General features: G+C 35.4%; 1 protein-coding gene across 1 annotated transcript in view; it reads right to left on the bottom strand.

Annotated features, from left to right (window-relative positions):
* The window catches only part of artnb (artemin b), a 134,377-nt gene extending 108,373 nt beyond the window's left edge, over positions 1 to 26,004 (bottom strand). The window contains exons 1-3 of the mRNA XM_061929821.2: positions 25,881 to 26,004; positions 16,152 to 16,805; positions 8,305 to 8,561 (exon numbers count right to left, since the gene is read on the bottom strand). Of these exons, the coding sequence (XP_061785805.2) occupies positions 8,305 to 8,389 (85 nt within the window). The 5' untranslated portion in view covers positions 8,390 to 8,561; positions 16,152 to 16,805; positions 25,881 to 26,004. The remainder of the gene's footprint in view (positions 1 to 8,304; positions 8,562 to 16,151; positions 16,806 to 25,880) is intronic.
* Positions 26,005 to 27,686: the final 1,682 nt, after the last annotated feature.

Consider the following 27,686-nt stretch of genomic DNA (forward strand, 5'->3'; position numbering starts at 1 on the left):
ATTATGATGGGACTGGATTTTGAAACTTCCACTTACACAAAGTCCAAAATATACATGACAGTTTTTTTCACGATTGTCATATTTTGATTAAATTAATTCATTTTATTAATTCAAAGGAATGATCTATTGCATATTGGTGAGAATCTGGATCTGGAAAGGCAGGAAAGAATAGAAATGATTATCACTGTTTGAGTCACAATGTTATGGAAAAAAAATAAAAATACCCCAATAGTAAGTCATAATTATGATATTAAAAAGTTAAAATGATGAGATAAAAAGTATATATTATGAGATACAAACTCAACATTATGAGATAAGAAAGTCATGATTATGAGATAAAAAGTCAATATTATGAGATAAAACTCAGTATTATGAGATAAGAAAGTCGAAAATATGCGATAAAAAAATCAAAATTATGAGATAAGAAAGTCGAAATTATGAGATATGTCAAAATTATGACATAATTATGAGATAAAAAGTCCAAATTATGAGATAAAAAATCAAAATTATGAGAAAAAAGTCATAATTATGACTTATTATGTCATAATTATAAAAAGTAATATATGACATAAAAAAATCATAATTATGACTTATTACGTCATAATTATAAAAAGTCATATATGACATAAAAAGTCATAATTATGATTTAAAAAATTCAAAATTATGAAATTAAACTCCGCATTATGAGATAAGAAAGTCATAATTAAGAGATAAAAACTCATAACTATGAGTTAAAAAGTCAAAATTATGAGATAAAAAGCCAACATTATGAGATTAAAAGTCATAACTATGAGATTTTTTTTTAAAAAGTCAAAATTATGAGATAAAAAGCCAATATTATGAGATAGAAAGTCATAACTATGAGATTTTTTAAAAAAAGTCCAAATTATGAGATAAAAAGTCATAATTATGAGACAAAGATGTAAAATTATGAGATAAAAAAGTCCAAATTATGAGATAAGAAAGTCATAATTATGAGATAAAAATCGAAATTATGAGATAAAAAGTCATAACTATGAAATGAAAAGTCATAACTATGAGCTAAAGTCGAAATTATGAGATAAGAAAGTCAATATTATGAGATGAAAAGTCATAATTATGAGACAAAAAGTGATAATTATGAGAGAAAGTGATAATTATGAGATAGAAAGTGATAATTATGAGATAGAAAGTGATAATTATGAGATAGAAAGTAATAATTATGAGATACAAGTGATAATTATGAGATAAAAGTGATAATCATGAGACAGAAAGTGATAAATATGAGACAGAAAGTGATAATCATGAGACAGAATGTGATAATTATGAGATAAGTGATAATTATGAGATAAACGTAATAATTATGAGATAAAAGTGATAATTATGAGACAGAAAGTGATAATTATGATATAGAGTGATAATTATGAGACTGAAAGTGATAATTATGAGACAGAAAGTGATAATTATGAGAGAAAAGTGATAATTATGAGATAGAAAGTAATAATTATGAGATACAAGTGATAATTATGAGATAAAAGTGATAATTATGAGACAGAAAGTGATAAATATGAGACAGAAAATGATAATTATGAGATAAAAGAGATAATCATGAGACAGAATGTGATAATTATGAGATAAAAGTGATAATTATGAGATAAACGTGATAATTATGAGATAAAAGTGATAATTATGATATAGAAAGTGATAATTATGAGATAGAAAGTGATAATTATGAGATAGAAAGTGATAATTATGAGACTGAAAGTGATAATTATGAGATAGAAAGTGATAATTATGGGACATAGTGATAATTATGAGATAGAAAGTGATAATTATGAGATAGAAAGTGATAATTATGAGATAAAAGTGATAATTATGGGACAGAAAGTGATAATTATGAGATAGAAAGTGGTAATTATGAGATAGAAATTCAATATTATTGATTATAGTTCAATGTCGTCCAGTAGATGACAACATTCATGGTAGAAGATCACATGTAATAAAATTATGTACTTTATGTTTCTCTTGCACATTCCTCAGTAAATTCACCAAAACGTCACCGTGGAGTTATTGAGTCTGTTTAGTGGATTGGAGAGCTAGCTTGCGCAGCGAGTGGGTCCATGACGATGACTTCTGTTTTGTTTGATCAACCATTTTACTGCCGTGTTACAGACACCCTTTGGAAACAATAAACAAGAAACAAGAAACGTTTATTAAATATTTTGTATCAGTATACATCTGTGGCTTATAGTTTGTAAACTTTTTTAATTTATTCTAATGTTTGGTGGCTGTGGCTTAAAAACCGCTCTATAGCCTGTAATATATATATATATATATATATATATATATATATATATATATATATATATATATATATATATATATATATACGTATATGTATATATATATATATATATACACACGTGTATGTATATATATATATATATATATATACATATATATATATATATATATATATACACACGTATATATATATATATATATATATAAATATATATATATATATATATATATATATATATATATATATATATATATATATATATATATATATATATATATATATACGTATATATATATATATACGTATATATATATATATATATACGTATATATATATATATATATATATATATATATATGTATATATATATATACACACGTGTATATATATATATATATATATATATATATATATATACACACACACGTATATATATATATATATATACCGTATTTTTCGGGGTATAAGTCGCACCTGCCGAAAATGCATAATAAAGAAGGAAAAAAACATATATAAGTTGCACTGGAGCCCGGGCCAAACTATGAAAAAAACTGCGACTTATAGTCCGAAAAATACGGTACTGTGTATATATATATATATATATATATATATATATATATATATATATATATATATATATATATATAATACAGGCTATAGAGCGGTATTTAAGCCACAGCCACCAAACATTAGAATGTATGTATGTATACCCATATTAAAAATAGTAATAATTCTGCATGGACAAAAACTTTTTTTCCCCTGTCGAATAAAGAAAAAAATATATATTTCCAAAAATGTTAACGTTTATAAGCTGTGTTATGTTTTGTGACTCCAGACTATTTTTCTTTTCCATGGAAAAGTTGGCATAATGGCTAACTGGTCTCGAGTATCAAAAACAGACATTTTTAGGGTTTTTTATGCGTACGTCCATTATTCATGTTTTTTTTTCTGTTCAGGGGGGTCTTGAAATGTAACTCTTGCAAATAATCACCTGAATTTTAATGTTCTTTCTAGGGAGTGAAAGCTGAAATATGACATATGGGTAGTAAATTTAATATTTACTACAAATGTTTGCCTGTGAGGTCAACGTCAACAACAACAACAACATAGCCACAGAGCCCCCTGCCAGCTGAAACAAACCAGACCACACATCATCCACACACATCCTGCCGGCTGGCTGTACCTAACCCTCAGCGGGGCCGCTGACCCCCTGACCTCCTGACCCCTGACTGCAGGAAGTGAAAGCTGTGGCGGCGTGAAGTTTAAGTGAGTCGCCGCTCTCATGTGGCTTTAAGAGGCTGTTTCACGACACGCTTTCTTTCACACGCTGCCTGCTGCACATGTGTCACATGACTCATGGGACGGCCAACAGGAGAAGACGTCAAGTGGGATCTAAGAGAGGAGCTCCGCCTGTGTGGTGCAGGCCTGACACATTGCAAGCACATGGGGGAGTGAGTCAGTGTGTCACTGAGTCACTCGCCAGTTTTCTTCTTCTTCAAGTCCTGACGAACAACAGAGAAAACACAAACAATGAGAGAGAAAACACAAACAATGAGAGAGAAAACACAAACAATTAGAGCGATAACACAAACAATTAGAGCGAAAACACAAACAATGAGAGCGATAACACAAACAATGAGAGAGAAAACACAAGCAATGAGAGAAAAAACACAAACAATGAGAGAGAAAACACAAACAATGAGAGAGAAAACACAAACAATGAGAGCGATAACACAAACAATGAGAGAGAAAACACAAGCAATGAGAGAGAAAACACAAACAATGACAGAGAAAACACAAACAATGACAGAGAAAACACAAACAATAAGAAAGAAGACACAAACAATGACAGAGAAAACACAAACAATAAGAAAGTAGACACAAACAATGACAGAGAAAACACAAACAATGACAAAGTAAACACAAACAATAACAGAGAAAACACAAACAATAAGAAAAAAAAAAACAATGACAGAGAAAACAAACAATAAGAAAAAAAAAACAATGACAGAGAAAACACAAATAATGAGAAAGAAAACACAAACAGTGACAGAGAAAACAAACAATGACAGAGAAAACACAAACGACAGAAAAAACACAAACAAACTACAGAGAAAACAAACAAACGACAGAGAAAACAAACAAACGACAGAGAAAACACAAACAATGACAGAGAAAACACAAACAATGAGAAAGAAAACACAAACAATGACAGAGAAAACACAAACAATAACAGAGAAAACACAAACAATAAGAAAGAAAACTAACAATGACAGAGAAAACAAATAATAAGAAAGAAAACAATGACAGAGAAAACACAAATAATGAGAAAGAAAACACAAACAATGACAGAGAAAACAAACAATGACAGAGAAAACACAAACGACAGAAAAAACACAAAAACGACAGAGAAAACAAACAAACGACAGCGAAAACACAAACAAACGACAGAGAAAACAAACAATGACAGAGAAAACACAAACAATGACAGAGAAAACACAAACGACAGAGAAAACACAAATAATGAGAGAAAACACAAACAAAGAAAGAGAAAACACAAACAATGACAAAGAAAACAAACGTCAGAGAAAACACAAACAATGACAGAGAAAACACAAACAACGACAGAGAAAACACAAATAAGGACAGAGAAAACACAAATAATAACAGAGAAAATACAAACAAAGAGAAAACACAAACAATGACAAAGAAAACAAACGTCAGAGAAAACACAAACAATGATAAAGAAAACAGAAACGGCAGAGACAACACAAACAATGAAAGAGAAAACACAAACAATGACAGAGAAAACACAAACAATGAAAGAGAAAACACAAACAATGTTAGAGAAAACAAACAATGACAGTGAAAACACAAACAATGACAGAGAAAACACAAACGATGACAGAGAAAACACAAACGATGACAGAGAAAACACAAACCATGACAGAGAAAACACAAACAATGAAAGAGAAAACACAAACAATGAAAGAGAAAACACAAACAATGACAGAGAAAACAAAAACAATAATTGAGAAAACACACACAATGATAGAGAAAACACAAACAATGACAGAGAAAACACAAACAATGATAGAGAAAACAAAAACAATAATTGAGAAAACACACACAATGATAGAGAAAACACAAACAATGACAGAGAAAACACAAACAATGAAAGAGAAAACGAACAATGACAGAGAAAACAAACGACAGAGAAAACACAAACAAATGACAGAAAACAAACAACGACAGAGAAAACACAAACAATGACAGAGAAAAAACAAACAGAAAAAAAACAAATAATGACAGAGAAACACAAACAACGACAGAGAAAACACAAACAATGACAGAGAAAAAACAAACAACAGAGAAAAAACAAATAATGACAGAGAAACACAAACAACGACAGAGAAAACACAAACAATGACAGAGAAAACACAAATAATGAGAGAGAAAACACAAACAATTACGGGGAAAACACAAACAACGACAGAGAAAACACAAACAATGAAAGAGAAAACACAAATAATGAGAGAGAAAACACAAACATTTACGGGGAAAACACAAACAATTACGGGGAAAACAAAAAACGACAGAGAAAACACAAACAACGACAGAATGTCCTCAGGTTTGCGTTCATTGTTTTTCTGTCCCACGTTTACATTCATTGTTTGTCAACTGACCAAAGATGCAGCACACGTTATACAACAATGATTCCTTAGGTATTCAATATGGCGGCCCTGCAGCGTCTAAGCGTAGGAGTTTTGGCCATTAGTTGAACTTGTGATGGTTAGTTCAGGCTCATTTCTGGATCTGTTTTTTCAGCTATCAGTGGATCGTAGTTTTAAGAAGAACGGTCAAATAACAACAGGACTGTAAAATAAAAACTACATTAAAAAAAACACATTCATGTTCAAACATTTTAGGATACATAAGTTCATTTATATTTAAAAAATTTTTGTTTTACTTGTGAATAAAATGGAAAAATATCAATATTTTGACACGTTTTGGGGAGGTTTAGAGGGAATCAAAGTCGCAAATCTGCAGAAATTAAGCAGGTTTTGCCCTTTTTGGTTATGTTGGGGGGTAAATCATATGATTGGATATTTGTTTCATATTTTATTTTTAGCATTAATGCCAGCACAAAACAAACATTTTTAGGAAATTATTTATTTTTTACGCAAATAAGTTTAGATATTTGTGTAGGTTTTTTGAGGGTGTTTGTATTTCCTCACAATTTGGAGAAAAAAATCTTACATTATTTTATTTTTTAAAGCAACACGTATATTTTCAATCAATCAATCAATGTTTATTTATATAGCCCTAAATCACAAGTGTCTCAAAGCCACAACGACGGTACAGAGCCCACATAAGGGCAAGGAAAAACTTACCCCAGTGGGACGTCGATGTGAATATGTGGGTAACCCCCCCTCTAGGGGAGACTGCAATGGATGTCGAGTGGGTCGATATTTTATGTTCATTGTTTTTTTGTTGTTGTTTTCAAAGACAAATTCATCAAAAATTGCAGCTATTAATTTATTTTGTTCTCTTTGGTTGAATACATTGAAAACCTAAATTTGGAAATATTTTGAGTCTTGACTTTTCAATTTCTGTCAGGGCTTGGGATGGAGCCTACCACAGGTGCACTCGGGTGGAAGGCAGAGAACACCCTGGACAAGTCAAAATTCAAAGAATCCTTATCATTTATGACTTTGTTTTTAAAAAAAAACACACTTTTTTAAAATATATTTTTGTTTGCGTGTGTATTTTAAGTATTTTCTCAAAATTAAGAGAAAAATAATGGATGAAAAAAAAAAAGAAAAGAAAAAAATATATATATATATATATATATATATAAATAATAATTAATTATTAATTATATTTGGAGTTTTGTACAGAAAATACTGCAATATATATATATATATATATATATATACACACATTTGGGTGTGTGTATATAAAGATAAACATATACATATATATATATACATACATACATATATATATATATATATATATATATATATATACAGAGAGAGAGAGAGAGAGAGGGAAAGAGAATAATATATATATATATATATATATATATATATATATATATATATATATATATATATATATATATATAAAATTCTGTTGCAGTATTTTCTTTTTAGCATGACTGCTTGTACACAACTCTTCAAAAAATATTTGAAAAAACAAAATGTTATGTGAAGATATATTTTTGTGAGTTTTTTGGCCTTAATAACAGAACAAAACATTTAACATGAATAAAAAAATAGCAAAAAATAAATAAATTATAATTAGTCATAGAATAATGTGGAGACAAATTGTGGTTTTTAGCTTGAATACATTGAACTCCAATTGGGGTGGAGAGCGGGGGGTTAGGGGTTTAAACCATGTGCAAAATGAAAAGAAAATTTGTATTAATTTTAATCGAGGAAGAAAGAAAGAAAAATACCCAAAATGTGCCAAAAAAATTCAATTTTGTTATTTCTGTGTGAAAAAAATATTCTTTTAAATTGATCTCAATTATTCATATATTTCTATGCTTTATTTGATTGTTTGGAAGTGAAACCAAGGGTTCCCTGCATAGGAACAAATGGAAATGGTCCTGGGACGTTGTGACAGATGAAGGTCACATGTAAGACTTCCTGACAAGCACCTTTTCCTCCAAACACACATCAACACTAAAAACTTCACATCGACACTAAAAACGTCACCGACGCTCTCCCCATCCTCCTCCTCCTCAGCGTCCATTTCACGCCGCCGCCAAATAAACACTCGGTGCAGCCCATAAAGCTCGTCTGCAGGTTACACTGACCCATCACTAAGCAGCTGGCAGCTGAAAGCAACACCATCAAGAAGCCATCCAACATGGCCAATGTTGTCCCAGCAAACACGCGCTGACAAATGACGGCTCTCAGCAGCGCCGAGAAAACACAAAAACATCTCCCGACAATCAGGAGGCGCTCACACAAACACCATGGCAACACCAAGGTGAGCGCTCGTCTTACCAGATGTCCCACGGAGACGCGCGCCCGAAAGGTCAGAGGCCGGCGACCCACGCGGCGTCATGGTCCGTCCGCCGCCGCGTGTCATCTTTTCACGCCCTGTCGTCACAGCGGGAAGGACTTCCCAGCTGGCTGTCTCCTCAGAGCATGGAGACGGCTTGAAGAATCCATCTGGGCCTGGCCGGCTGGAGGCGCCTCCTCCTGGCTTCCTGGGGCAGGACTCTGGCCTCGGCCCTCCACACTTGCACAAGCTGGGCCCCCTGGAGGGTAAACATCCATGAGTGATGTTCTCCTCAGTACTGTTTGGATTTCAGGGTCATTCAGAACTAAATGTTTGATAGAATTAGCAATCCAGATCAGGGGTGTTCGAACATCTTGCCTCCAAGGGCCAGATCTGAGGTCTGAGGGCCACAGTGAGGAATGTAGAAACATTTATAAATATAAAAGGTCGTAGAGATTGTCACCAAGTCACATGACTAACTCAGTCTATTGCATCTTTTGTGTCCATTTTAACCTTTAAAACCTTCAAAAAGATAATTTTCTGAAGATTTTTGACATTCCCAGAAGTTGTTCTATAACAAGATCCTCACAGATTTCTGTCCTCACGTTTATGTTCATTGTTTTTCTGTCCTCACATTTATGTTCATTGTTTTTCTGTCCTCATATTTACATGCATTGTTTTTGTACCCTCACGTTTACGTTCATTGCTTTTCTGTCCTCACGTTTATGTTCATTGTTTTTCTGTCCTCACGTTTATGTTCATTGTTTTTCTGTCCTTACGTTTATGTTCATTGTTTTTGTACCCTCACGTTTATGTTCATTGTTTTTCTGTCCTCACGTTTATGTTCGTTGTTTTTCTGTCCTTACGTTTATGTTCATTGTTTTTCTGTCCTCACGTTTATGTTCATTGTTTTTCTGTCCTCACGTTTACGTTCATTGTTTTTCTGTCCTCACTTTTATAGTCATTGTTTTTCTGTCTTCACGTTTATGTTCATTGTTTTTCTGTCCTCACGTTTATGTTCATTGTGTTTCTGTCTTCACGTTTATGTTCATTGTTTTTCTGTCCACATATTTACATGCAGTTTTTCTTTCCTCACGTTTATGTTCATTGTTTTTCTGTCCTCACGTTTATGTTCATTGTTTTTCTGTCCTCACATTTACAGTTATTGTTTTTCTGTCCTCGCGTTTACATTTGTTTTTCTACCCTCACCTTTACGTTCATTGTTTTTCTGTCCTCACGTTTACGTTCATTGTTTTTCTGTCCTCACGTTTACGTTCATTGTTTTTCTGTCCTCACGTTTACATTCATTGTTTTTATGTTCTCGCGTTTACGTTCTTTGTTTTCCTGTCCTCACGTTTACGTTCATTGTTTTTCTGTCCTCACGTTTACGTTCATTGTTTTCCTGTCCTCACGTTTACTTTCATTGTTTTTCTGTCCTCCCGTTTACATTTTGTTTTTCAGTCCTCATGTTGGCGTTCATTGTTTTTCTGTTCTCACGTTTACGTTCATTGTTTGTCAACTGACCAAAGATGCAGCACACATTATTAAACAATGATTCCTTAGGTATTCAATATGGCGGCCCTATAGCGTCTAAAGGTATGAGTTTTGGCCATTAGTTGAACTTGTGATGGTTAGTTCAGGCTCATTTCTGGGTCTGTTTTTTCAGCTTTCAGTCGATCGTGGTTTTACGAAGAACGTACTGTAAAATAAAAACTACATTAAAAAAAAACACATTTATGATAAAACATTTTAAAATATATTGTAAACATTTCACGAAAAATTACCCAAAATTTACAAAATGTACATAAGTTAATTCATATTTTGAATAGTTGTTTTTTTTAAACTTGTGGATAAAATGGAAAAATATCAATATTTGGACAAGATTTGGGGAGGATCAGAGGGAATCAAAGTCACAAATCTGCAGACATTAAGCAGGTTTTGCCCTTTTTGGTTATGTTGGGGGGGGTAAATCAGATGATTGGATATTTGTTTAATATTGTATTATTATTATTATTATTATCTCACAGATATTTCATCCCATCACTTATGGAGGATGCTCCATTTGGAAGTGTTTAAGTTTTCATCATAAGACCTGGGCAAAGTGTGCTGACCAACATTATCCTTTTAGCGTCAAAAAGTCTCAACTTTACCGTAGAGAAGGGCTCTTAAATTAAAATGTGGAAATTTTACAATTTAAAAAAAATTGGCAGCTGTTGTTAAAATTTTACCAAAAAAATTACGGTGGTTTTTACAGCAAATCACTGGAAGTTGTTTTTAACGTCAAAATTCTGCTGATTGGAATGCCAGTTTTTACCATATGTCAATTTTTTACTGTAAAGGGAAAAAGAGCACTACTGTTTTTTTTACCACAACGTTCTGGCGACTGAGCTGCTCCTTTTTTACCACAAAATCTACAATCCATTTTTACAGTGCATTTTACGGTAAATTTCTGGCGACTGAGCAGGTTTTTACAGTAAAACCTGACTTTTTTTTTTTACAGCGCAGCTTTGCGGACATGCCATCGATGATGATCAATCAATCAATCAATCAATCAATGTTTATTTATATAGCCCTAAATCACAAGTGTCTCAAAGGGCTGCACAAGCCACAACGACATCCTCGGTATAGCCCACATAAGGGCAAGGAAAAACTCACCCCAGTGGGACGTCGATGTGAATGACTATGAGAAACCTTGGAGAGGACCGCATATGTGGGTAACCCCCCCCCTCTAGGGAGACCGAATGCAATGGATGTCGAGTGGGTCTAACATAATATTGTGAGAGTCCAGTCCATAGTGGATCCAGCATAACAGTAAGAGTCCAGTCCACAGTGGGGTCAGCAGGAAACCATCCCGAGCGGAGACGGGTCAGCAGCGCAGAGATGTTCCCAACCGATATACAGGCGAGCGGTCCACCCCGGGTCCCGACCCCGGACAGCCAGCACCCCATCCATGGCCACCGGATCTGTGTGTCTCCCCTTCCACAAGGGATAGGGGGGAGCAGAAGAGAAAAGAAAAGAAACGGCAGATCAACTGGTCTAAAAAAAAAGGGGGGCTATTCAAAGGCTAGAGTATACAAATGAGTTTTGAGATGGGACTTAAATGTTTCTACCGAGGTAGCATCTCTAACTGTTACCGGGAGGGCATTCCATAGTGCTGGAGCCCGAATAGAAAACGCTCTATAGCCCGCAGACTTTTTTTGGGCTCTGGGAATCACTAATAAGCCAGAGTTCTTTGAACGCAGATTTCTTGCCGGGACATATGGTACAATACAATCGGCAAGATAGGCTGGAGCTAGACCGTGTAGTATTTTATACGTAAGTAGTAAAACCTTAAAGTCGCATCTTAAGTGCACAGGAAGCCAGTGCAGGTGAGCCAGTATAGGCGTAATATGATCAAACTTTCTTGTTCTTGTCAAAAGTCTAGCAGCCGCATTTTGTACCAACTGTAATCTTTTAATGCTAGACATAGGGAGACCCGAAAATAATACGTTACAGTAATCGAGACGAGACGTAACGAACGCATGAATAATGATCTCAGCGTCGCTAGTGGACAAAATGGAACGAATTTTAGCGATATTACGGAGATGAAAGAAGGCCGTTTTAGTAACACTCTTAATGTGTGACTCAAAGGAGAGAGTTGGGTCGAAGATAATACCCAGATTCTTTACTGAGTCGCTTTGTGTAATTGTTTGGTTGTCAAATGTTAAGGTGGTATTATCAAATAAATGTCGGTGTTTAGCAGGACCGATAATCAGCATTTCCGTTTTCTTGGTGTTGAGTTGCAAGAAGTTAGCGGACATCCATTGTTTAATTTCATTAAGACACGCCTCCAGCTGACTACAATCCGGCGTGTTGGTCAGCTTTAGGGGCATGTAGAGTTGGGTGTCATCAGCATAGCAATGAAAGCTAACACCGTATTTGCGTATGATGTCGCCTAGCGGCAACATGTAAATACTAAAGAGTGCAGGGCCAAGAACCGAACCTTGGGGGACTCCGCACGTTACCTTAACATAGTCCGAGGTCACATTGTTATGGGAGACGCATTGCATCCTGTCAGTAAGATAAGAGTTAAACCATGATAATGTCTTACATTTGGTCATCGCTCTTTGGGGCCCCGCTTTGGGCATCCCTGGTCTGGCTCATCCATTCAGAACATTCCGACAAACACTACGGAACTTTGGCAAAAAAAACTCTCGGGCCACCGTTGGTTTTGTTGTTCGTAACATCAAACCTTGGATTGCCTGATGGAAAAGGGGGAACATCCAAGACTGCGCGTTAGCGCAAAATAATTGAGTTGAATTGAATTAAAATTGAGATGGGCTCCAGCACCCCCTGCGACCCCGAAAGGGATAAGCGGTAGTAAATGGATGGATAATTTAATTGTCATTGTACCAGTACGGGGGTCAGCAACCCGTGGCTCTCGAGCCGCATACGGCTCTTTCGTGCTTCCCTAGTGGCTCCCAGGAGCATTTTTAAAAAAGGATTGAAATTGGAAAAAGATGGGGGGAAATTATTTTTTTGTTTTAGTATGTTTTTTGTTTGAGGACAAACATGACACAAACCTTCCCAATTGTTAGAAAGCCAACTGTTTAATATGTTTGTGTGCATTCTTCACTGATGAGAGTATTTGGTGAACATCGTTTTGTCCTACTAATTTCGGCGGTTCTTGAACTCACCATTGTGTGGACTGTGACGCAACAGTTTGTTTACATGTAAAATCTTCCACTCCTTCTTTGTCTCATTTTGTCCACCAAAAGTTGTATGCTGTGCGTGAATGCACAAAGGTGCGCTTTGTTGATGTTATTGACTTGTTGGAGTGCTAATCAGGCATAGTACTGCAAACTAATCAATGCTAACATGCTATTTAGGCTAGCTGTATGTACATATTGCATCATTATGACTCATTTGTAGGTATATTTGAGCTCATTTAATATCCTTTACTTGTATCCTCTTTGTATATAATTTAGTTTTGCATGTCTCATGACACATTATCTGTATGTAATATTGGCTGCATTTCAGATAGTTGTTTGTGTGCCATGTTGTTCCAGACCACAGCAAACATTACCTAGTTTGCCAAATATTGTAATAAATCTATTAAAAAAAGACAGCCTGCCGTTTCGTTTAACTTGGACACACACATCTATACCTTTGGTCATTAAAAGCCAGTCATTTCAGGGAGTTATCGCACCTTCCGAGTAGCCTCTGATTTACTAATTGTTTCTAATGTTGTAAAAATGAGTAGAATAAATATTACATTTCAACATTTCTGTCAACGAAGATTTGCTTCAGCCTGCGACAAATAATCATATAAACACTTATATAAGACTATTAAAGTCATTTTGATAGTAGGCTATCATAGCTAATATAGACACTTACATCATGTGTTGCCTTCATTATAACACTTATATACGGCTTTTCATTTTTTGCGGCTCCGGACAGATTTGTTTTTTTTGTATTTTTAGTCCAATATGGCTCTTTCAACGTTTTTGGTTGCCGACCCCTGTACCAGTACAACAAAATTTGCAGTACAAACCCTTAAAGTGCAGAGAAAATGTAACATTAAACACATTAAAAAACAGAACAGGCTACATCTTTAAAAGACATTTAACACGGCAAGGCTGCGGAGTCTCGACAGTGTGACATGTCGTGCCGTTTTGTGCATAACCAAAGTCATATGAGCAGGCAGTTGTTATATCGCACTAGTACCAGCCCTTTGATAAAGAAGGTGAGAAACATGAATTCAAGATTGTACCTTCCCACTCCTCCTCCTTCAATAAATAAGTGATTTATTTCGTCATTTTGCCGGAAGAATTACGTTCTATAAAAAAAAGTGTTTCACATCATAGTTTTTTATACCGGAAAAAGTTTCCGTTTTCATCTGACCTTTGAAAACGGATTATCAAATAGTACACCGAGGCACTACTACATGTTTAGAAAGGAATAATGCACATATAAGGCAGGCAGTTAAGACCATCTACTTGTTGTTTACTACCGTAAATTATATTTCAAGAAAAGACACTTTATGGCACACGTGCGTGCTAAAAAGAGCAAATAATAAGTGAAACAACACAGACTACTCCCAAAGTAAAGCCTCAATTACATCTAATTAGCGTTTGTGTTGACAGAAGTAAAGCGACACGGTGGCGGACCCACACACACACACACACACACACACACACACACACACACACACACACACACACACACACACACACACACACACACACACACACACACACACACACACACACACACACACACACACATTCTTGTATTCCTTACCTTCTTGAGACCTCCGAATAATGCCTCCCTCTTTAGGACCACCCTTTCTAGATACATAAAGATTTGTATTTACAACATTAATAATATATACATACTATGCAAATATATTTAGTTTTTTGTAATGTGCTGAAGACCGACGACAAACGAGTCACGGACCACAGATGGCCCCTGTGCCGCACTTTGGTCAACCCAGCTGTAGAAGCTAACTGCTAATGGCCACTGTTGTCTTAGTACCGTAGTGTATTTGTTCATCCTATGGTCACATATGGGACACGGGTTGTCTTACATCAGCACCGGAAGTCGTAAAATCAGCTGTTCACCTGGCGGGTTTTTTCGATGATTAATAGGGAAGTCCTTCTTTAGCTGCCATTTTGTTTTATCAAATATTGTTGCCTTTGCACCTGTCAATGTTTACTTTTGTATGCACATTAAAGCAACAAAACATCCTGACTTTGGAGCAATGTTCACGGACTGCATCTCTATTAAATGCAATGGTTTTCAATATCGGGACCATGATTTCGGTCCCAATTTGTTCACCGGGCCTCACATGGAAGGTACTTTTCCTTGTTGATGTCTCAAGAAGGACAGAAATACAAGAACAAACACACACACGCATTATTGTATTGTTTACCTTCTTGAGACCTCCGAAAAATGCCCACCTTTTTAGGACCACCCTTTCTAAATATATAAAGATTTGTATTTACAACATTAATAATATATACATATTATGCAAATATAAAAAAGGTAAGGTTTTAGTTTGTTTTTTTTGGAATGTTTTGTTTGTAATTGGTTTTTAATCTTCATTATTTACTTCAGGTTATTACAGTATGTCTCTATATACACATTTATTTTATTTTTTAAATTTGGGTCAAAGTGGGCGCATTTTGATTTCTTACACTCACTTGTTATTACATATGTTGGCCAGAGGGGGAGCACTTCAGATTTTTACACACACTTGTTATTTCATATGTTGACCAGAGGGGGAGCATTTTTAAAACCGACACAAAGTTTTCAGCACAGTTCCACTCAAGAGCAGACAAACATTACAGGGAGACAGAACAGGACCGCTGACGGGAACTTTTGCCGCCCCTTGAAAAGGTGGAAAACAGGTAAACATTGGTGCTGGTATTCAGTCTAAGGCTGGACTCCCAGGGAAGGGGGTCCAGACTGAGACCAGGAAAAACTAACCTCAATAGCCATACCACACACAAACAAAGAATACACAAGACTTGCAACAGAGTCAATTTGAAAAACCCCTCCTTTTTGGGACCACCCTAATTTTGATAGATTTCACCACCAGGGGTGCAAATGAGACATTCTCTACTAGATGCAATGGTTTTCTGTATCGGGACCATGGTTTCGGTCCTAACTAGCTCACCGGTCCACATATGGAAGGTACTTTTCCTTGTTGAAGTCTCAAGAAGGGTAGCAATACAAGAACACACACACACACACACACACACCGAGAGGCAGACAACCATTCAGACACGTCCTAAAATATTTGCCCTCAATTCGCTTCTGCGCTGACTCACGTGCTTTAACGCGATGAAGCCACTTTGCGACTAACCTGTTCAGTCCTGCCTCCAGTCAGCGTGGATGCTTTCACCAGTAAACACGCAGGGGGGAAAGTCTCAGAGCGTGTCTCCGCAGACGCGCGCACAACTCCGTGAAGGCTTTTGGAGTGAAAACAAGTGGAGGGAAAAAGTTGGCCGCGGAATGCTTTTACGCAGCGACAATCCTCGCCTTCGCGTGGGGGGACATTGCTTCAAAATCAGGTGTTCCCGGGCAGGTATCCTGTGACAAGGGCTTCTGCTCGCTCCGCTCGAGTGAAGTGAAACGAAGTGGAGTGGAGTGGAGTGGAGTGGAGTGCTCTTCCAATGGCCTGCAGCGCTCTTGGCTGTGCGTAAAAGGAGCGCGCCGCTCCGCCTGTCAGAGGAGTGGAACTGGAGCGCGCTGGTTGATCCTCAAGCTGCTGGGATTCTCTCTCTCTCTCTCTCTTTCTCTCTCTCTCTCTTCCTCCTCCTCCTCACGCAAAGCTCATGTGTCGGTTTTGTTCCTCCGTGGGAGGAGGGAGGGATGAGGAGCATCGTGCTGCGTTCACGGAACAGCAGTCCAAACAGAGCTGGACTGATTGTAGTCCACCGGTGCAGACCTTTCTGATATTCCGGTGTTTTGGAGTTCCTCTTGACGGAAATGTATATGGACCAAAGCGCGCCAAAATCTGGAGAAGAAGAAGTAGAAGAATAACTCGATGAAGCTAATTCCTGAAGGAATTGCGTGTGAATGCTCCAAATGCTGAAGTTGAACTGAAATGCTGAAAGAACAGTTTGAATGTTGAAGAGTTTGAATTTCCAGGAAAACCGATATTTGGTTTGGAACTTGGGAAATTGTTAGTTTGAATGTCCAGGATGAGTGGAATGTGTTAATGTTGGAAGGGTTTGAATAGAATGTGGGAATTGTGCAACTTGGAACTTCCTGGAAATGTGAGAATTTGGGGAAAAGTGGCATTTTGGGGGGAAATGATTAGGAGCATGAATGTCCTGAATGAGCTGAATTGGTTGGTGTTGGAATTGTTTAAAATCGGTCAAGAAATGTTGGAGTAGTAACAGTTTTTAACTGAGAAATTCCTGGAATTTCGGGAAAACCAGGATTTTTTCTAGTTCCTTAACCAACTTGGGTTTTGTCCTGAATATGAGGAGTGTTTTGATGGTGGATCGGTTGAAATGGGTTGAAAAATGTGAAAGGAGTAGTCAAACTTAAGAAGGGTGGAAATAGGCTACCAAAAAACGGGAAATTCTGGAAACGTGTTGAATGTGGAAAAATGGCAGTTGAATTTCCGGGATGAATTGAATGTGTTGAAGGTGTAATGGTTTGAATCGGTTGAAAAATGTGCGAATTGTGGAAGTTTGAAAAATGGATAATTCATTTTTAATGGGGAAAATGTCCCTAAAAACTGGGAATTCTAGGAAATCCGGGAATTTTTTGTTATAATTGTTGAAGTAGAGCACACAATTCCTAAACAGGCTAAATATTTTAGAATTGGAACGGTTTTAATTGGATGAAAAATTTAGGAGTTGTGGAACTTAAAAAAATGTCCCATTCATTTCAATGGGAATTTCATGAAAATGTGGGAATTCCGGGGGAAAAAAGGGAATTGTTTTGAATTGTTCCGAATGAGTTAGTGAATGGTTATAGTATGGTTGGTGTTGGAATTTTTCAAAACGGTCGAGAAACATTGAAGTAGTAACATTTTTATTTCAGAAATGGTATTACGGAATTCCTGGAATTTCGGGAAAACCGGGAATTTTTCCAGTTCAAAAAACAACTTTGTTTTCTGTCCTGATTAAGAGGCATGTTTTGACGGTAGAACGGTTGAAGTGGGAAAAATGTCCCAGAAAACCTGGAATTCTGGGAAATCTGGGAATTTTTGGAATTTGTCAAGGGAAAGTCCGCGATTCCCAAATAGGCTTAACAGTTTGAAGTTGGAACGGTTTGAATCGGATGAAAAATGTGGAAATGGTGGAAGTTTGAAAAATGAAGTTCCAGGAAAACGGGAATTTGGTTTGGACCTTGGGAAATTGTTAGTTTGAATGTCCAGGATGAGTGGAATGTGTTGATGTTGAAATGGTTTGAATAGGTCGAAAAATGTGGGAATTGTGAGACTTTGAAAAATGTCCTATTCATTTCAATGGAAACTTCCTGGAAAATTAGGAAAAGAGGGATTTAAAAATAAAAAACGATTAAGAGCATGAATTTCCTGAGTGAGCTGAATTGGTTGGTGTTGGAATTGTTTAAATCGGTCAAGAAACGTTGAAGTAGTAACAGTTTTTTAATTGAGAAATGGTATTACAGAATTTCGGGAAAACCGGAAAATGTTCAAGTTCTTAAACCAACTTGGTTTTTTGTCCTGATTCAGGAGAATGTTTTGACAGTGGAACGGTTGAAATGGGTTGAAAAATGTGAAAGGAGTCGTCGAACGGAAAAAGGTTGGAAATAATGTAAGGAAAAAACAGGACTTCCTGGAAATTTGTTGAACGTGGAAAATTGGTAGTTTGAATTTCTATGATGAATTGAATGTGTTGAAGGTGGAATGGTTTGAATCGGTTGAAAAATGTGGGACTTGTGGCAGTTTGAAAAATGGATAATTCATTTTGAATGGGGAAAATGTTCCTAAAACTGGGAATTCTTGGAAATCCGGGATTTTTTTTTTAAATAATTATTGAAAGGCAGCACACAATTCCTGAGAAGGCTGAATATTTTGAAGTTGGAATGGTTTGAATTGGATGTAAAATGTAGTAGTTGTGGATCTTCGAAAAATGTCCTATTAATTTTATTGGGAATTTCATGAAAATGTGGGAATTCCGGTATAAGAGGCTTTTTTTTTTTTTTATGGTAAACAATTTGATTATTCTGAATGAGTTAAAATGGTTGGTGTTGAAATTTATCAAGACGGTCCAGAAATGTTGAAGTAGTAACATTTTTAAATCAGAAATGGAATGACGGAATATTCTGGAATTTCGGGAAAACCGGGAATTTTTCCAGTTCAAAAAACAACTTATTTTTTGTCCTGATTAAAAGGAATGTTTTGACAGTGTAAGAGTTGAAGTGGGTTGAAAAATGTGGGAGGAGTGGTCGACAGAAAAAAAGGTGAAAGTAGGGTTTGGAAAACTGGGAATTATGGGAATTCCTGGAATTGTTTTGAACTTGGAAAAATTCTAGTTTGAATGTGCAATATGAGTGGAATGTGTTGATGTTGGAATGGTTTGAATAGGTCGAAAAATGTGGGAATTGTGCAACTTGGAAAAATGTCCAATTAATTCCAATAGGAATTTCTTGGAAATTTGGGAAAAGTGGGGTAAAAAAAAAAAAAAGATTAACAGCATGAATGTCCTGAATGAGATGAATCGGTTGGTTTTGGAATTCTTTAAATCGGTCAAAAAACGTTGAAGTAGTAACAATTTAGGGAAAATGTTCCTAAAAACTGGGAATTCTAGGAAATCCGGGAATTTTTTTTTTATAATTGTTGAAAGGGAGCACATAATTCCTGAACAGGCGGAATATTCTGAAGTTGGAATGGTTTGAATTGGATGAAAAATTTAGGAGTTGTGGAACTTCGAAAAATGTCCCATTCATTTCAATGGGAATTTCATGAAAACTTGGGAATTCTGGGAAAAGAGGGAATTTATTGGAAAATGGTACAAAATTTGAATGTTCTGAATGGTTGGTGTTGGGATTTTTCAAAACGGTCAAGAAAAGTTGAAGTAGTAACATTTTTAATTCAGAAATGGTATTACGGAATTCCTGGAAAACCGGGAATTTTTCCAGTTAAAAAAAAAAACTATGTTTTTTGTCCTGTCCACAAGAAAAAGTTAGGTTCTACTGTAAAAGCCTGGCAGCTCAGTCACCAGAAATGTACCATAAAATCATCACTGGAACCAGTTTACCATGTACCAGTAATGCACTGTAAAAACAGGGAACAGAGATTTTAGAGCACATGTGTCAAACTCAAGGCCCGGGGGCCAGATGTGGCCCGCCACATCATTTTATTTGGCCCTGGAAATAATATGTATCAATAAAGTACTGTAACTTTTCTTACTAAATGTATTATTTCTTTCTATTTCGGGAGAAAGAAAAAATATGTACATATATGCAAATTGCGTTGTCTAATTATGCAAAAATATATGATCACACATTCAAACCATTTTATTTTATTTTTTTAAATAAATACTAATAATAATGATTTCAAAGCAAGTGATCCATCAAATTGTGCAATGTAAAAGCAGCAATAGATTTCATGGTCAAATTGTGAAATGTACTGTGGTTTTTACAGCATTTTTCTCTCAATGAAAAAACTGTTCTTTTTTTACTGTAATAAACTGTGGTGCCGTTTTGGCATTTACAGTCAAAATCTACAGTTGTTGATTTGCGGTAAAAACAAACTGGCAGCTCAGGTGCCAAAATTTTACTGTAAAATTGCAGGTTTTTAAATTTACAGTAAAAAAACTAATGTAAATTTTACAGTAAAATTCTGGCAAATGAGCTGCCTATTTTTTTTTTTACCATAAAACAGCAGTACTGTTTTTCCATTTCCAGTAATATACACTACATTTTGAGGTGAAATTATTCCAACTTACCATCCATCAATCCATCAATTTTCTACTGCTTGTCCCTTTCGGGGTCACGAGGAGTACTGGAGCCTATATTGTTTTTAAACATCTACTAATAAAATGCATAAAAAAATGGTGTAATAATAGTATTCACTGTTAGAAGCGGCCCTCTGGGGCCAAACATAACTGCGATGTGGCCCTCAGTGAAAAAGACTTTGACACCTTTGTTTTAGGGTAAAAAAGTAGCAGCTCAGTTGCCAGAATTCTGTGGTAAAAATAATAGTGGTGCTGATTTTCCAATGCACCTAGCAATGATGCTAATGCTATAGTAATAGTTTAATATAGTAAAACAGGGAACAGAGATTTTAGGGTAAAAACTGTCAGCTCAATCGTTAGAATTTAAGATAGAATAATAGTGATTTTCAATTTGCGGTAATTTGGTGTGAAAACCACCATCAATTTGATGGTAAAACGCTACACTGTAAAGGCAAATAGAATACTTTACTAGAAGGAACAAAGTAAGTTTACTGGATTTTCACCAAAATGTTGACTTTGCTGTCAGTGGCTGAGTGTTGTGAAGGTGGCACTATCTCACAGAAATGGCATTATTCAAGTGAACTTACTCAGTCGGAGTTGTTATTAGGAATAATGAATAATGAACAGCTATGCTACGTAGCTTAACTACATGTAGCTAAGCTACGTAGCTTAGCTACATGTTAGGACCATCTATTTATTGTTTACTACCGGAAATTATATTTCAAGAAAATACACTTTTTTAGCTAAGCTACATAGCCTAATAACATGTAGCTAAGCTACGTAGTTTAACTAGCTACGTAGCTTAGCTAAAAAAGTGTCTTTTCTTGAAATATAATTTCCGGTAGTAAACAATAAATATATGGTCCTAACATGTAGCTAAGCTACATGTAGCTAAACTACATAGCTTAACTACATGTAGCTAAGCTACGTATCTTAACATGTAGCTAAGCTATGTAGCTTAGCTATATGTTAGGACCATATATTTATTGTTTACTACCGGAAATTATATTTCAAGAAAATATACTTTTTTAGCTAAGCTACATAGCCTAGCTACATGTAGCTAAGCTACGTAGTTTAACTACATATAGCTAAGCTACATAGCTTAATTACATATAGCTAAACTACGTAGCTTAGCTACATGTTAGGACCATATATTTATTGTTTACTACCGGAAATTATATTTCAAAAAAAGACACATTTTTAGCTAAGCTACATAGCCTAGCTACATGTAGCTAAGCTACGTAGTTTAACTACATGTAGCTAAGCTATGTAGTTAAGCTACATGTTAGGACCATCTATTTATTGTCTAATACCGGAAATTATATTTCAAGAAAAGACACTTTTTTAGCTAAGCTACATAGCTTAACTACATGTAGCTAAGATACATAGCTTAGCTACATGTTAGGACCATCTATTTATTGTTTACTACCGGAAATTATATTTCAAGAAAAGACACTTTTTTAGCTAAGCTACGTAGCTTAGCTACATGTAGTTAAGCTATGTAGTTTAGCTACATGTAGCTAAGCTACATGTTAGGACCATCTATTTATTGTTTACTACCTTAAATTATATTTCAAGAAAAGACACTTTTTTAGCTAAACTATGTAGCTTAGCTACATGTAGCTAAACTACGTAGCTTAACTACGTGTAGCTAAGCTACATAGCTGAGCTACATTTATTGTTTACTTCGGGAAATTATATTTTTAAGAAAATACACTTTTTTAGCTAAGCTACATAGCTTAACTACATGTAGTTAAGCTACATGTTATGACCATCTATTTATTGTTTACTACCGGAAATTATATTTCAAGAAAATACACTTTTTTAGCTAAGCTATGTAGTTTAACTACATGTAGCTATGCTATGTAGCTAAGCTACATAGTTTAGCTACATATTAAGACCATATATTGTTTGTTTACTACCGGAAATTATAATTGAAGAAAAGACACATTTTTAGCTAAACTACGTAGCTTAGCTACATGTAGTTAAGCTACGGAGCTAAGCTACATGTAGCTAAGCTACATGTTAGGACTATATTTATTGTTTACTACCGGAAATTATATTTCAAGAAATAGACTTTTTTATCTAAGCTACGTAGCTTAGCTACATGAAGTTAAGCTACATGTTAGGACCATATATTTATTGTTTACTACCAGAAATTATATTTCAAGAAAAGACACTTTTTTAGCTAAGCTATTAGCTTAGCTACATGTAGTTAATCTACATAGCTTAGCTACATGTAGCTAAGCTACGTAGTTTAGCTACATATTAAGACCATATATTGTTTGTTTACTACCGGAAATTACAATTGAAGAAAAGACACTTTTTTAGCTAAACTACGTAGCTTAGCTACATGTAGTTAAGCTACGGAGCTAAGATACATGTAGCTAAGCAACATGTTAGGACTATATTTATTGTTTACTACCGGAAATTATATTTCAAGAAATACACTTTTTTAGCTAAGTTACGTAGCTTAGCTACATGTAGTTAAGCTACATGTTAGGACCATATATTTATTGTTTACTACCGGTAATTATATTTCAAGAAAAGACACTTTTTAGCTAAGCTATGTAGCTTAGCTACATGTAGCTAAACTACATAGCTTAGCTACATGTAGCTAAGCTACGTAGCTTAGCTACATGCTAGGACCATCTATTTATTGTTTACTACCGGAAATTATATTTCAAGTAAAGACACTTTTTTAGCTAAGCTATGTAGTTTAACTACGTGTAGCTAAGCTACATGTTATGACCATCTATTTATTGTTTACTACCAGAAATTATATTTCAAGAAAATACACTTTTTTAGCTAAGCTATGTAGTTTAACTACATGTAGCTAAGCTATGTAGCTAAGCTACATAGTTTAGCTACATGTTAAGACCATATATTGTTTGTTTACTACCGGAAATTATAATTCAAGAAAATACACTTTTTTTAGCTAAGCTACGTAGCTTAGCTACATGTAGTTAAGCTACATGTTAGGACTATTTTTATTGTTTACTACCGGAAATTATATTTCAAGAAAAGACACTTTTTTAGCTAAGCTATTAGCTTAGCTACACGTAGCTAAGCTACATAGCTTAGCTACATGTTAGGACTATATTTATTGTTTACTACCGGAAATTATATTTCAAGAAATACACTTTTTTAGCTAAGCTACGTAGCTTAGCTACATGTAGTTAAGCTACATGTTAGGACCATATATTTATTGTTTACAACCGGAAATTATATTTCAAGAAAAGACACTTTTTAGCTAAGCTATGTAGCTTAGCTACATGTAGCTAAACTACATAGCTTAGCTACGTGTAGCTAAGCTAAGTAGCTTAGTTACATGTTAGGACCATATATTGATTGTGTACTACCGGAAATTATATTTCAAGAAAATACACTTTTTTAGCTAAGCTATGTAGTTTAACTACATGTAGCTAACCTATGTAGCTAAGCTACATGTTAGGACCATATATTGATTGTTTAATACCGGAAATCATATTTCAAGAAAAGACACTTTTTTAGCTAAGCTACGTAGCTTAGCTACATGTAGCTAAGCTACATGTTAGGACCATATTTATTGTTTACTACCGGAAATTATATTTCAAGAAATACACTTTTTTAGCTAAGTTACGTAGCTTAGCTACATGTAGTTAAGCTACATGTTAGGACCATATATTTATTGTTTACTACCGGTAATTATATTTCAAGAAAAGACACTTTTTAGCTAAGCTATGTAGCTTAGCTACATGTAGCTAAACTACATAGCTTAGCTATGTGTAGCTAAGCTACGTAGCTTAGCTACATGTTAGGACCATCTATTTATTGTTTACTACCGGAAATTATATTTCAAGTAAAGACACTTTTTTAGCTAAGCTATGTAGTTTAACTACATGTAGCTAAGCTACATGTTATGACCATCTATTTATTGTTTACTACCAGAAATTATATTTCAAGAAAATACACTTTTTTAGCTAAGCTATGTAGTTTAACTACATGTAGCTAAGCTATGTAGCTAAGCTACATAGTTTAGCTACATGTTAAGACCATATATTGTTTGTTTACTACCGGAAATTATAATTCAAGAAAATACACTTTTTTTAGCTAAGCTACGTAGCTTAGCTACATGTAGTTAAGCTACATGTTAGGACTATTTTTATTGTTTACTACCGGAAATTATATTTCAAGAAAAGACACTTTTTTAGCTAAGCTATTAGCTTAGCTACACGTAGCTAAGCTACATAGCTTAGCTACATGTTAGGACCATATATTTATTGTTTACTACCGGAAATTATATTTCAAGAAAAGACACTTTTTTAGCTAAGCTATTAGCTTAGCTACACGTAGCTAAGCTACATAGCTTAGCTACATGTTAGGACTATATTTATTGTTTACTACCGGAAATTATATTTCAAGAAATACACTTTTTTAGCTAAGCTACGTAGCTTAGCTACATGTAGTTAAGCTACATGTTAGGACCATATATTTATTGTTTACAACCGGAAATTATATTTCAAGAAAAGACACTTTTTAGCTAAGCTATGTAGCTTAGCTACATGTAGCTAAACTACATAGCTTAGCTACGTGTAGCTAAGCTAAGTAGCTTAGTTACATGTTAGGACCATATATTGATTGTGTACTACCGGAAATTATATTTCAAGAAAATACACTTTTTTAGCTAAGCTATGTAGTTTAACTACATGTAGCTAAGCTACATGTTAGGACTATATTTATTGTTTACTACCAGAAATTATATTTCAAGAAATACACTTTTTAAGCTAAGCTACGTAGCTTAGCTACATGTAGTAAAGCTACATGTTAGGACCATATATTTATTGTTTACTACGGGAAATTATATTTCAAGAAAATACACTTTTTTAGCTAAGCTACATAGCCTAGCTACATGTAGCTAAGCTACGTAGCTTAGTTACATGTTAGGACCATATATTGATTGTGTACTACCGTACATTATATTTCAAGAAAATATACTTTTTTAGCTAAGGTAGCTTATCATCACTGCAACTGCGTTGTCCAAGATGAGAAAAGGAAATCTTTGACGCAAACAAGACAACCGCTCCAATGTTGTGAGCCACCAAATGGGACCTCAGTGAAGTTTTTAAATGGTCTTTTCCAATGTTTTTGTAAATAAGTTGGCTTAGTATTACCTTTTTAGCAGCGGTCAGGTGGCGCCTCATTGAAACACTGCAGCCAAGTTGTTCAACAATTTCTCGAAGCTTCAACGCATGTTTCGACTCAAGACTCCGCCTGCTGGTCAAATGTAGAATTACAACAAACGTAAAGTGATGCGTTGAAATGTTGCGTCTATAATGGCTCCTGGAAATGACGATGACTCACAAAATGTGTTTGCTAAGTAAATCAACAAAGTATAATACATATGTGTTATATACGTACATATATTGTGTGTTGGTATTTAGCCAACATGAAGAGCAACATAATGTCATTTTCACAATTGTAGTTAATTTTTTATTATTTTTACCAAACCTCTACATCAACCAGCTATTGATATCTGGTAGCTAATTAAAAATAATAAATACAGAATGCGTTACTTTAATAAATGTAATGTTTACAGGGATAAATACGTTTGAAAATTGACTACACCGAGAATCGAACCCAAGTCTTGTGCGTCAGAAGGTGGACGCGCGAACCGTTGCGCTACCAAAGTTTTGATGACGTCACCGATACAAATTTGTAATTTTATACATTAAATTCTTATTCCAGCGTGATATTAAAAACTATTTTTTTAAAAATCCAGATTCCGCACCGACCACAAGTCTCAAAAGGCCACACTTTTAATGGAGCGTAGGCGGTTTATGAGTTTTCGAATCTCGATGCAGCATCTGAACTGCGTCCCCAAACAGTCACGTGACACAAGCGGGCAGTGAGCCATCACACGTCATCATTTCCGGCTCCTCCCCTAAATATTATATAGGTGAAAATTGCTGTTTTGGCCCTTGGAGGCCAAACGTTAAGGCTCCCCTGATTCAATTAAATCCATTCGTATGACAGAATAAAGAATAAAAAAAATGTTCTCATGTCAAATTTGTGCTTTGGCTCTTGAAAGGCTGGTGTAGACAAGCACAATGTACCCCACATGGCATCATAACACTGTTAGCGCTCTTCTTTTCACTTCCTGTTCGTCTTTCACTTGACTCAAGTGTTCCTGCTTGCCAATCAGGTTGCTTTATGCTCACTCTTCTGAGATTGTGCACTTCCTCGCTACCAAAGTTCTTCTCTGTGTAGTCTTTGTTGCTGTCTTCCTGTGCACTCCCTAGCTGCACTAGCTTTTCATTCAACTCGCGGCCCGACCGAAATTCGTAGGCATCACCGGGAACCGATTCACGTAAAATCCATCGGAGCCATATTTCATTACCTTTTGCTGCACGTGACGTCACGTCCGGTTGCAGACTCGCACCGGTTCAAGCACTTGACGGGGAAACAAGCACTCAGGCACTCAGATTTTGACTCAGCCTCTAGTTAATGTTCCAATTTTCCATGCCAACAAAGCAAGACGAAGGAGCTCACAAGCACAGCAGCTTTTCAAAATACGCTAGCTCGATGCTAATTTATACAGGATTTGCCGTAGACGTGCTACTGATTAGCATTAGCAATTTTACATGGTGATTTCAACACCTCCAAATTTGTTAATGAAAAATACAATAATGCACGTTACACTCAAAGAGCTGATGTGTAATAAGTGCAATACTTACAGTAGAAACACTTTGTAGGGCTCAACAAAAGACAAGACTGGCACGTTCAACTTAACGGCAAAGACTACTTCCTGGCTAAAAGCAACACATTGTAGTCGCCATCTAGTCTGCTCGAGGCCACCTTGATGCACGGGCTTACCTGGACTGAAGCCCAGGGGCCCCACCCAATCGGGGCCCCGATTTTGATGGCGGAATGCAATGAATGGTGTTCATAGCTGTCAATCACAGACAGCTCAGCTTCGT

Source organism: Nerophis lumbriciformis, linkage group LG03 (assembly GCF_033978685.3).
Source record: "Nerophis lumbriciformis linkage group LG03, RoL_Nlum_v2.1, whole genome shotgun sequence".
In the NCBI taxonomy this organism is placed as follows: Eukaryota; Metazoa; Chordata; class Actinopteri; order Syngnathiformes; family Syngnathidae; genus Nerophis; species Nerophis lumbriciformis.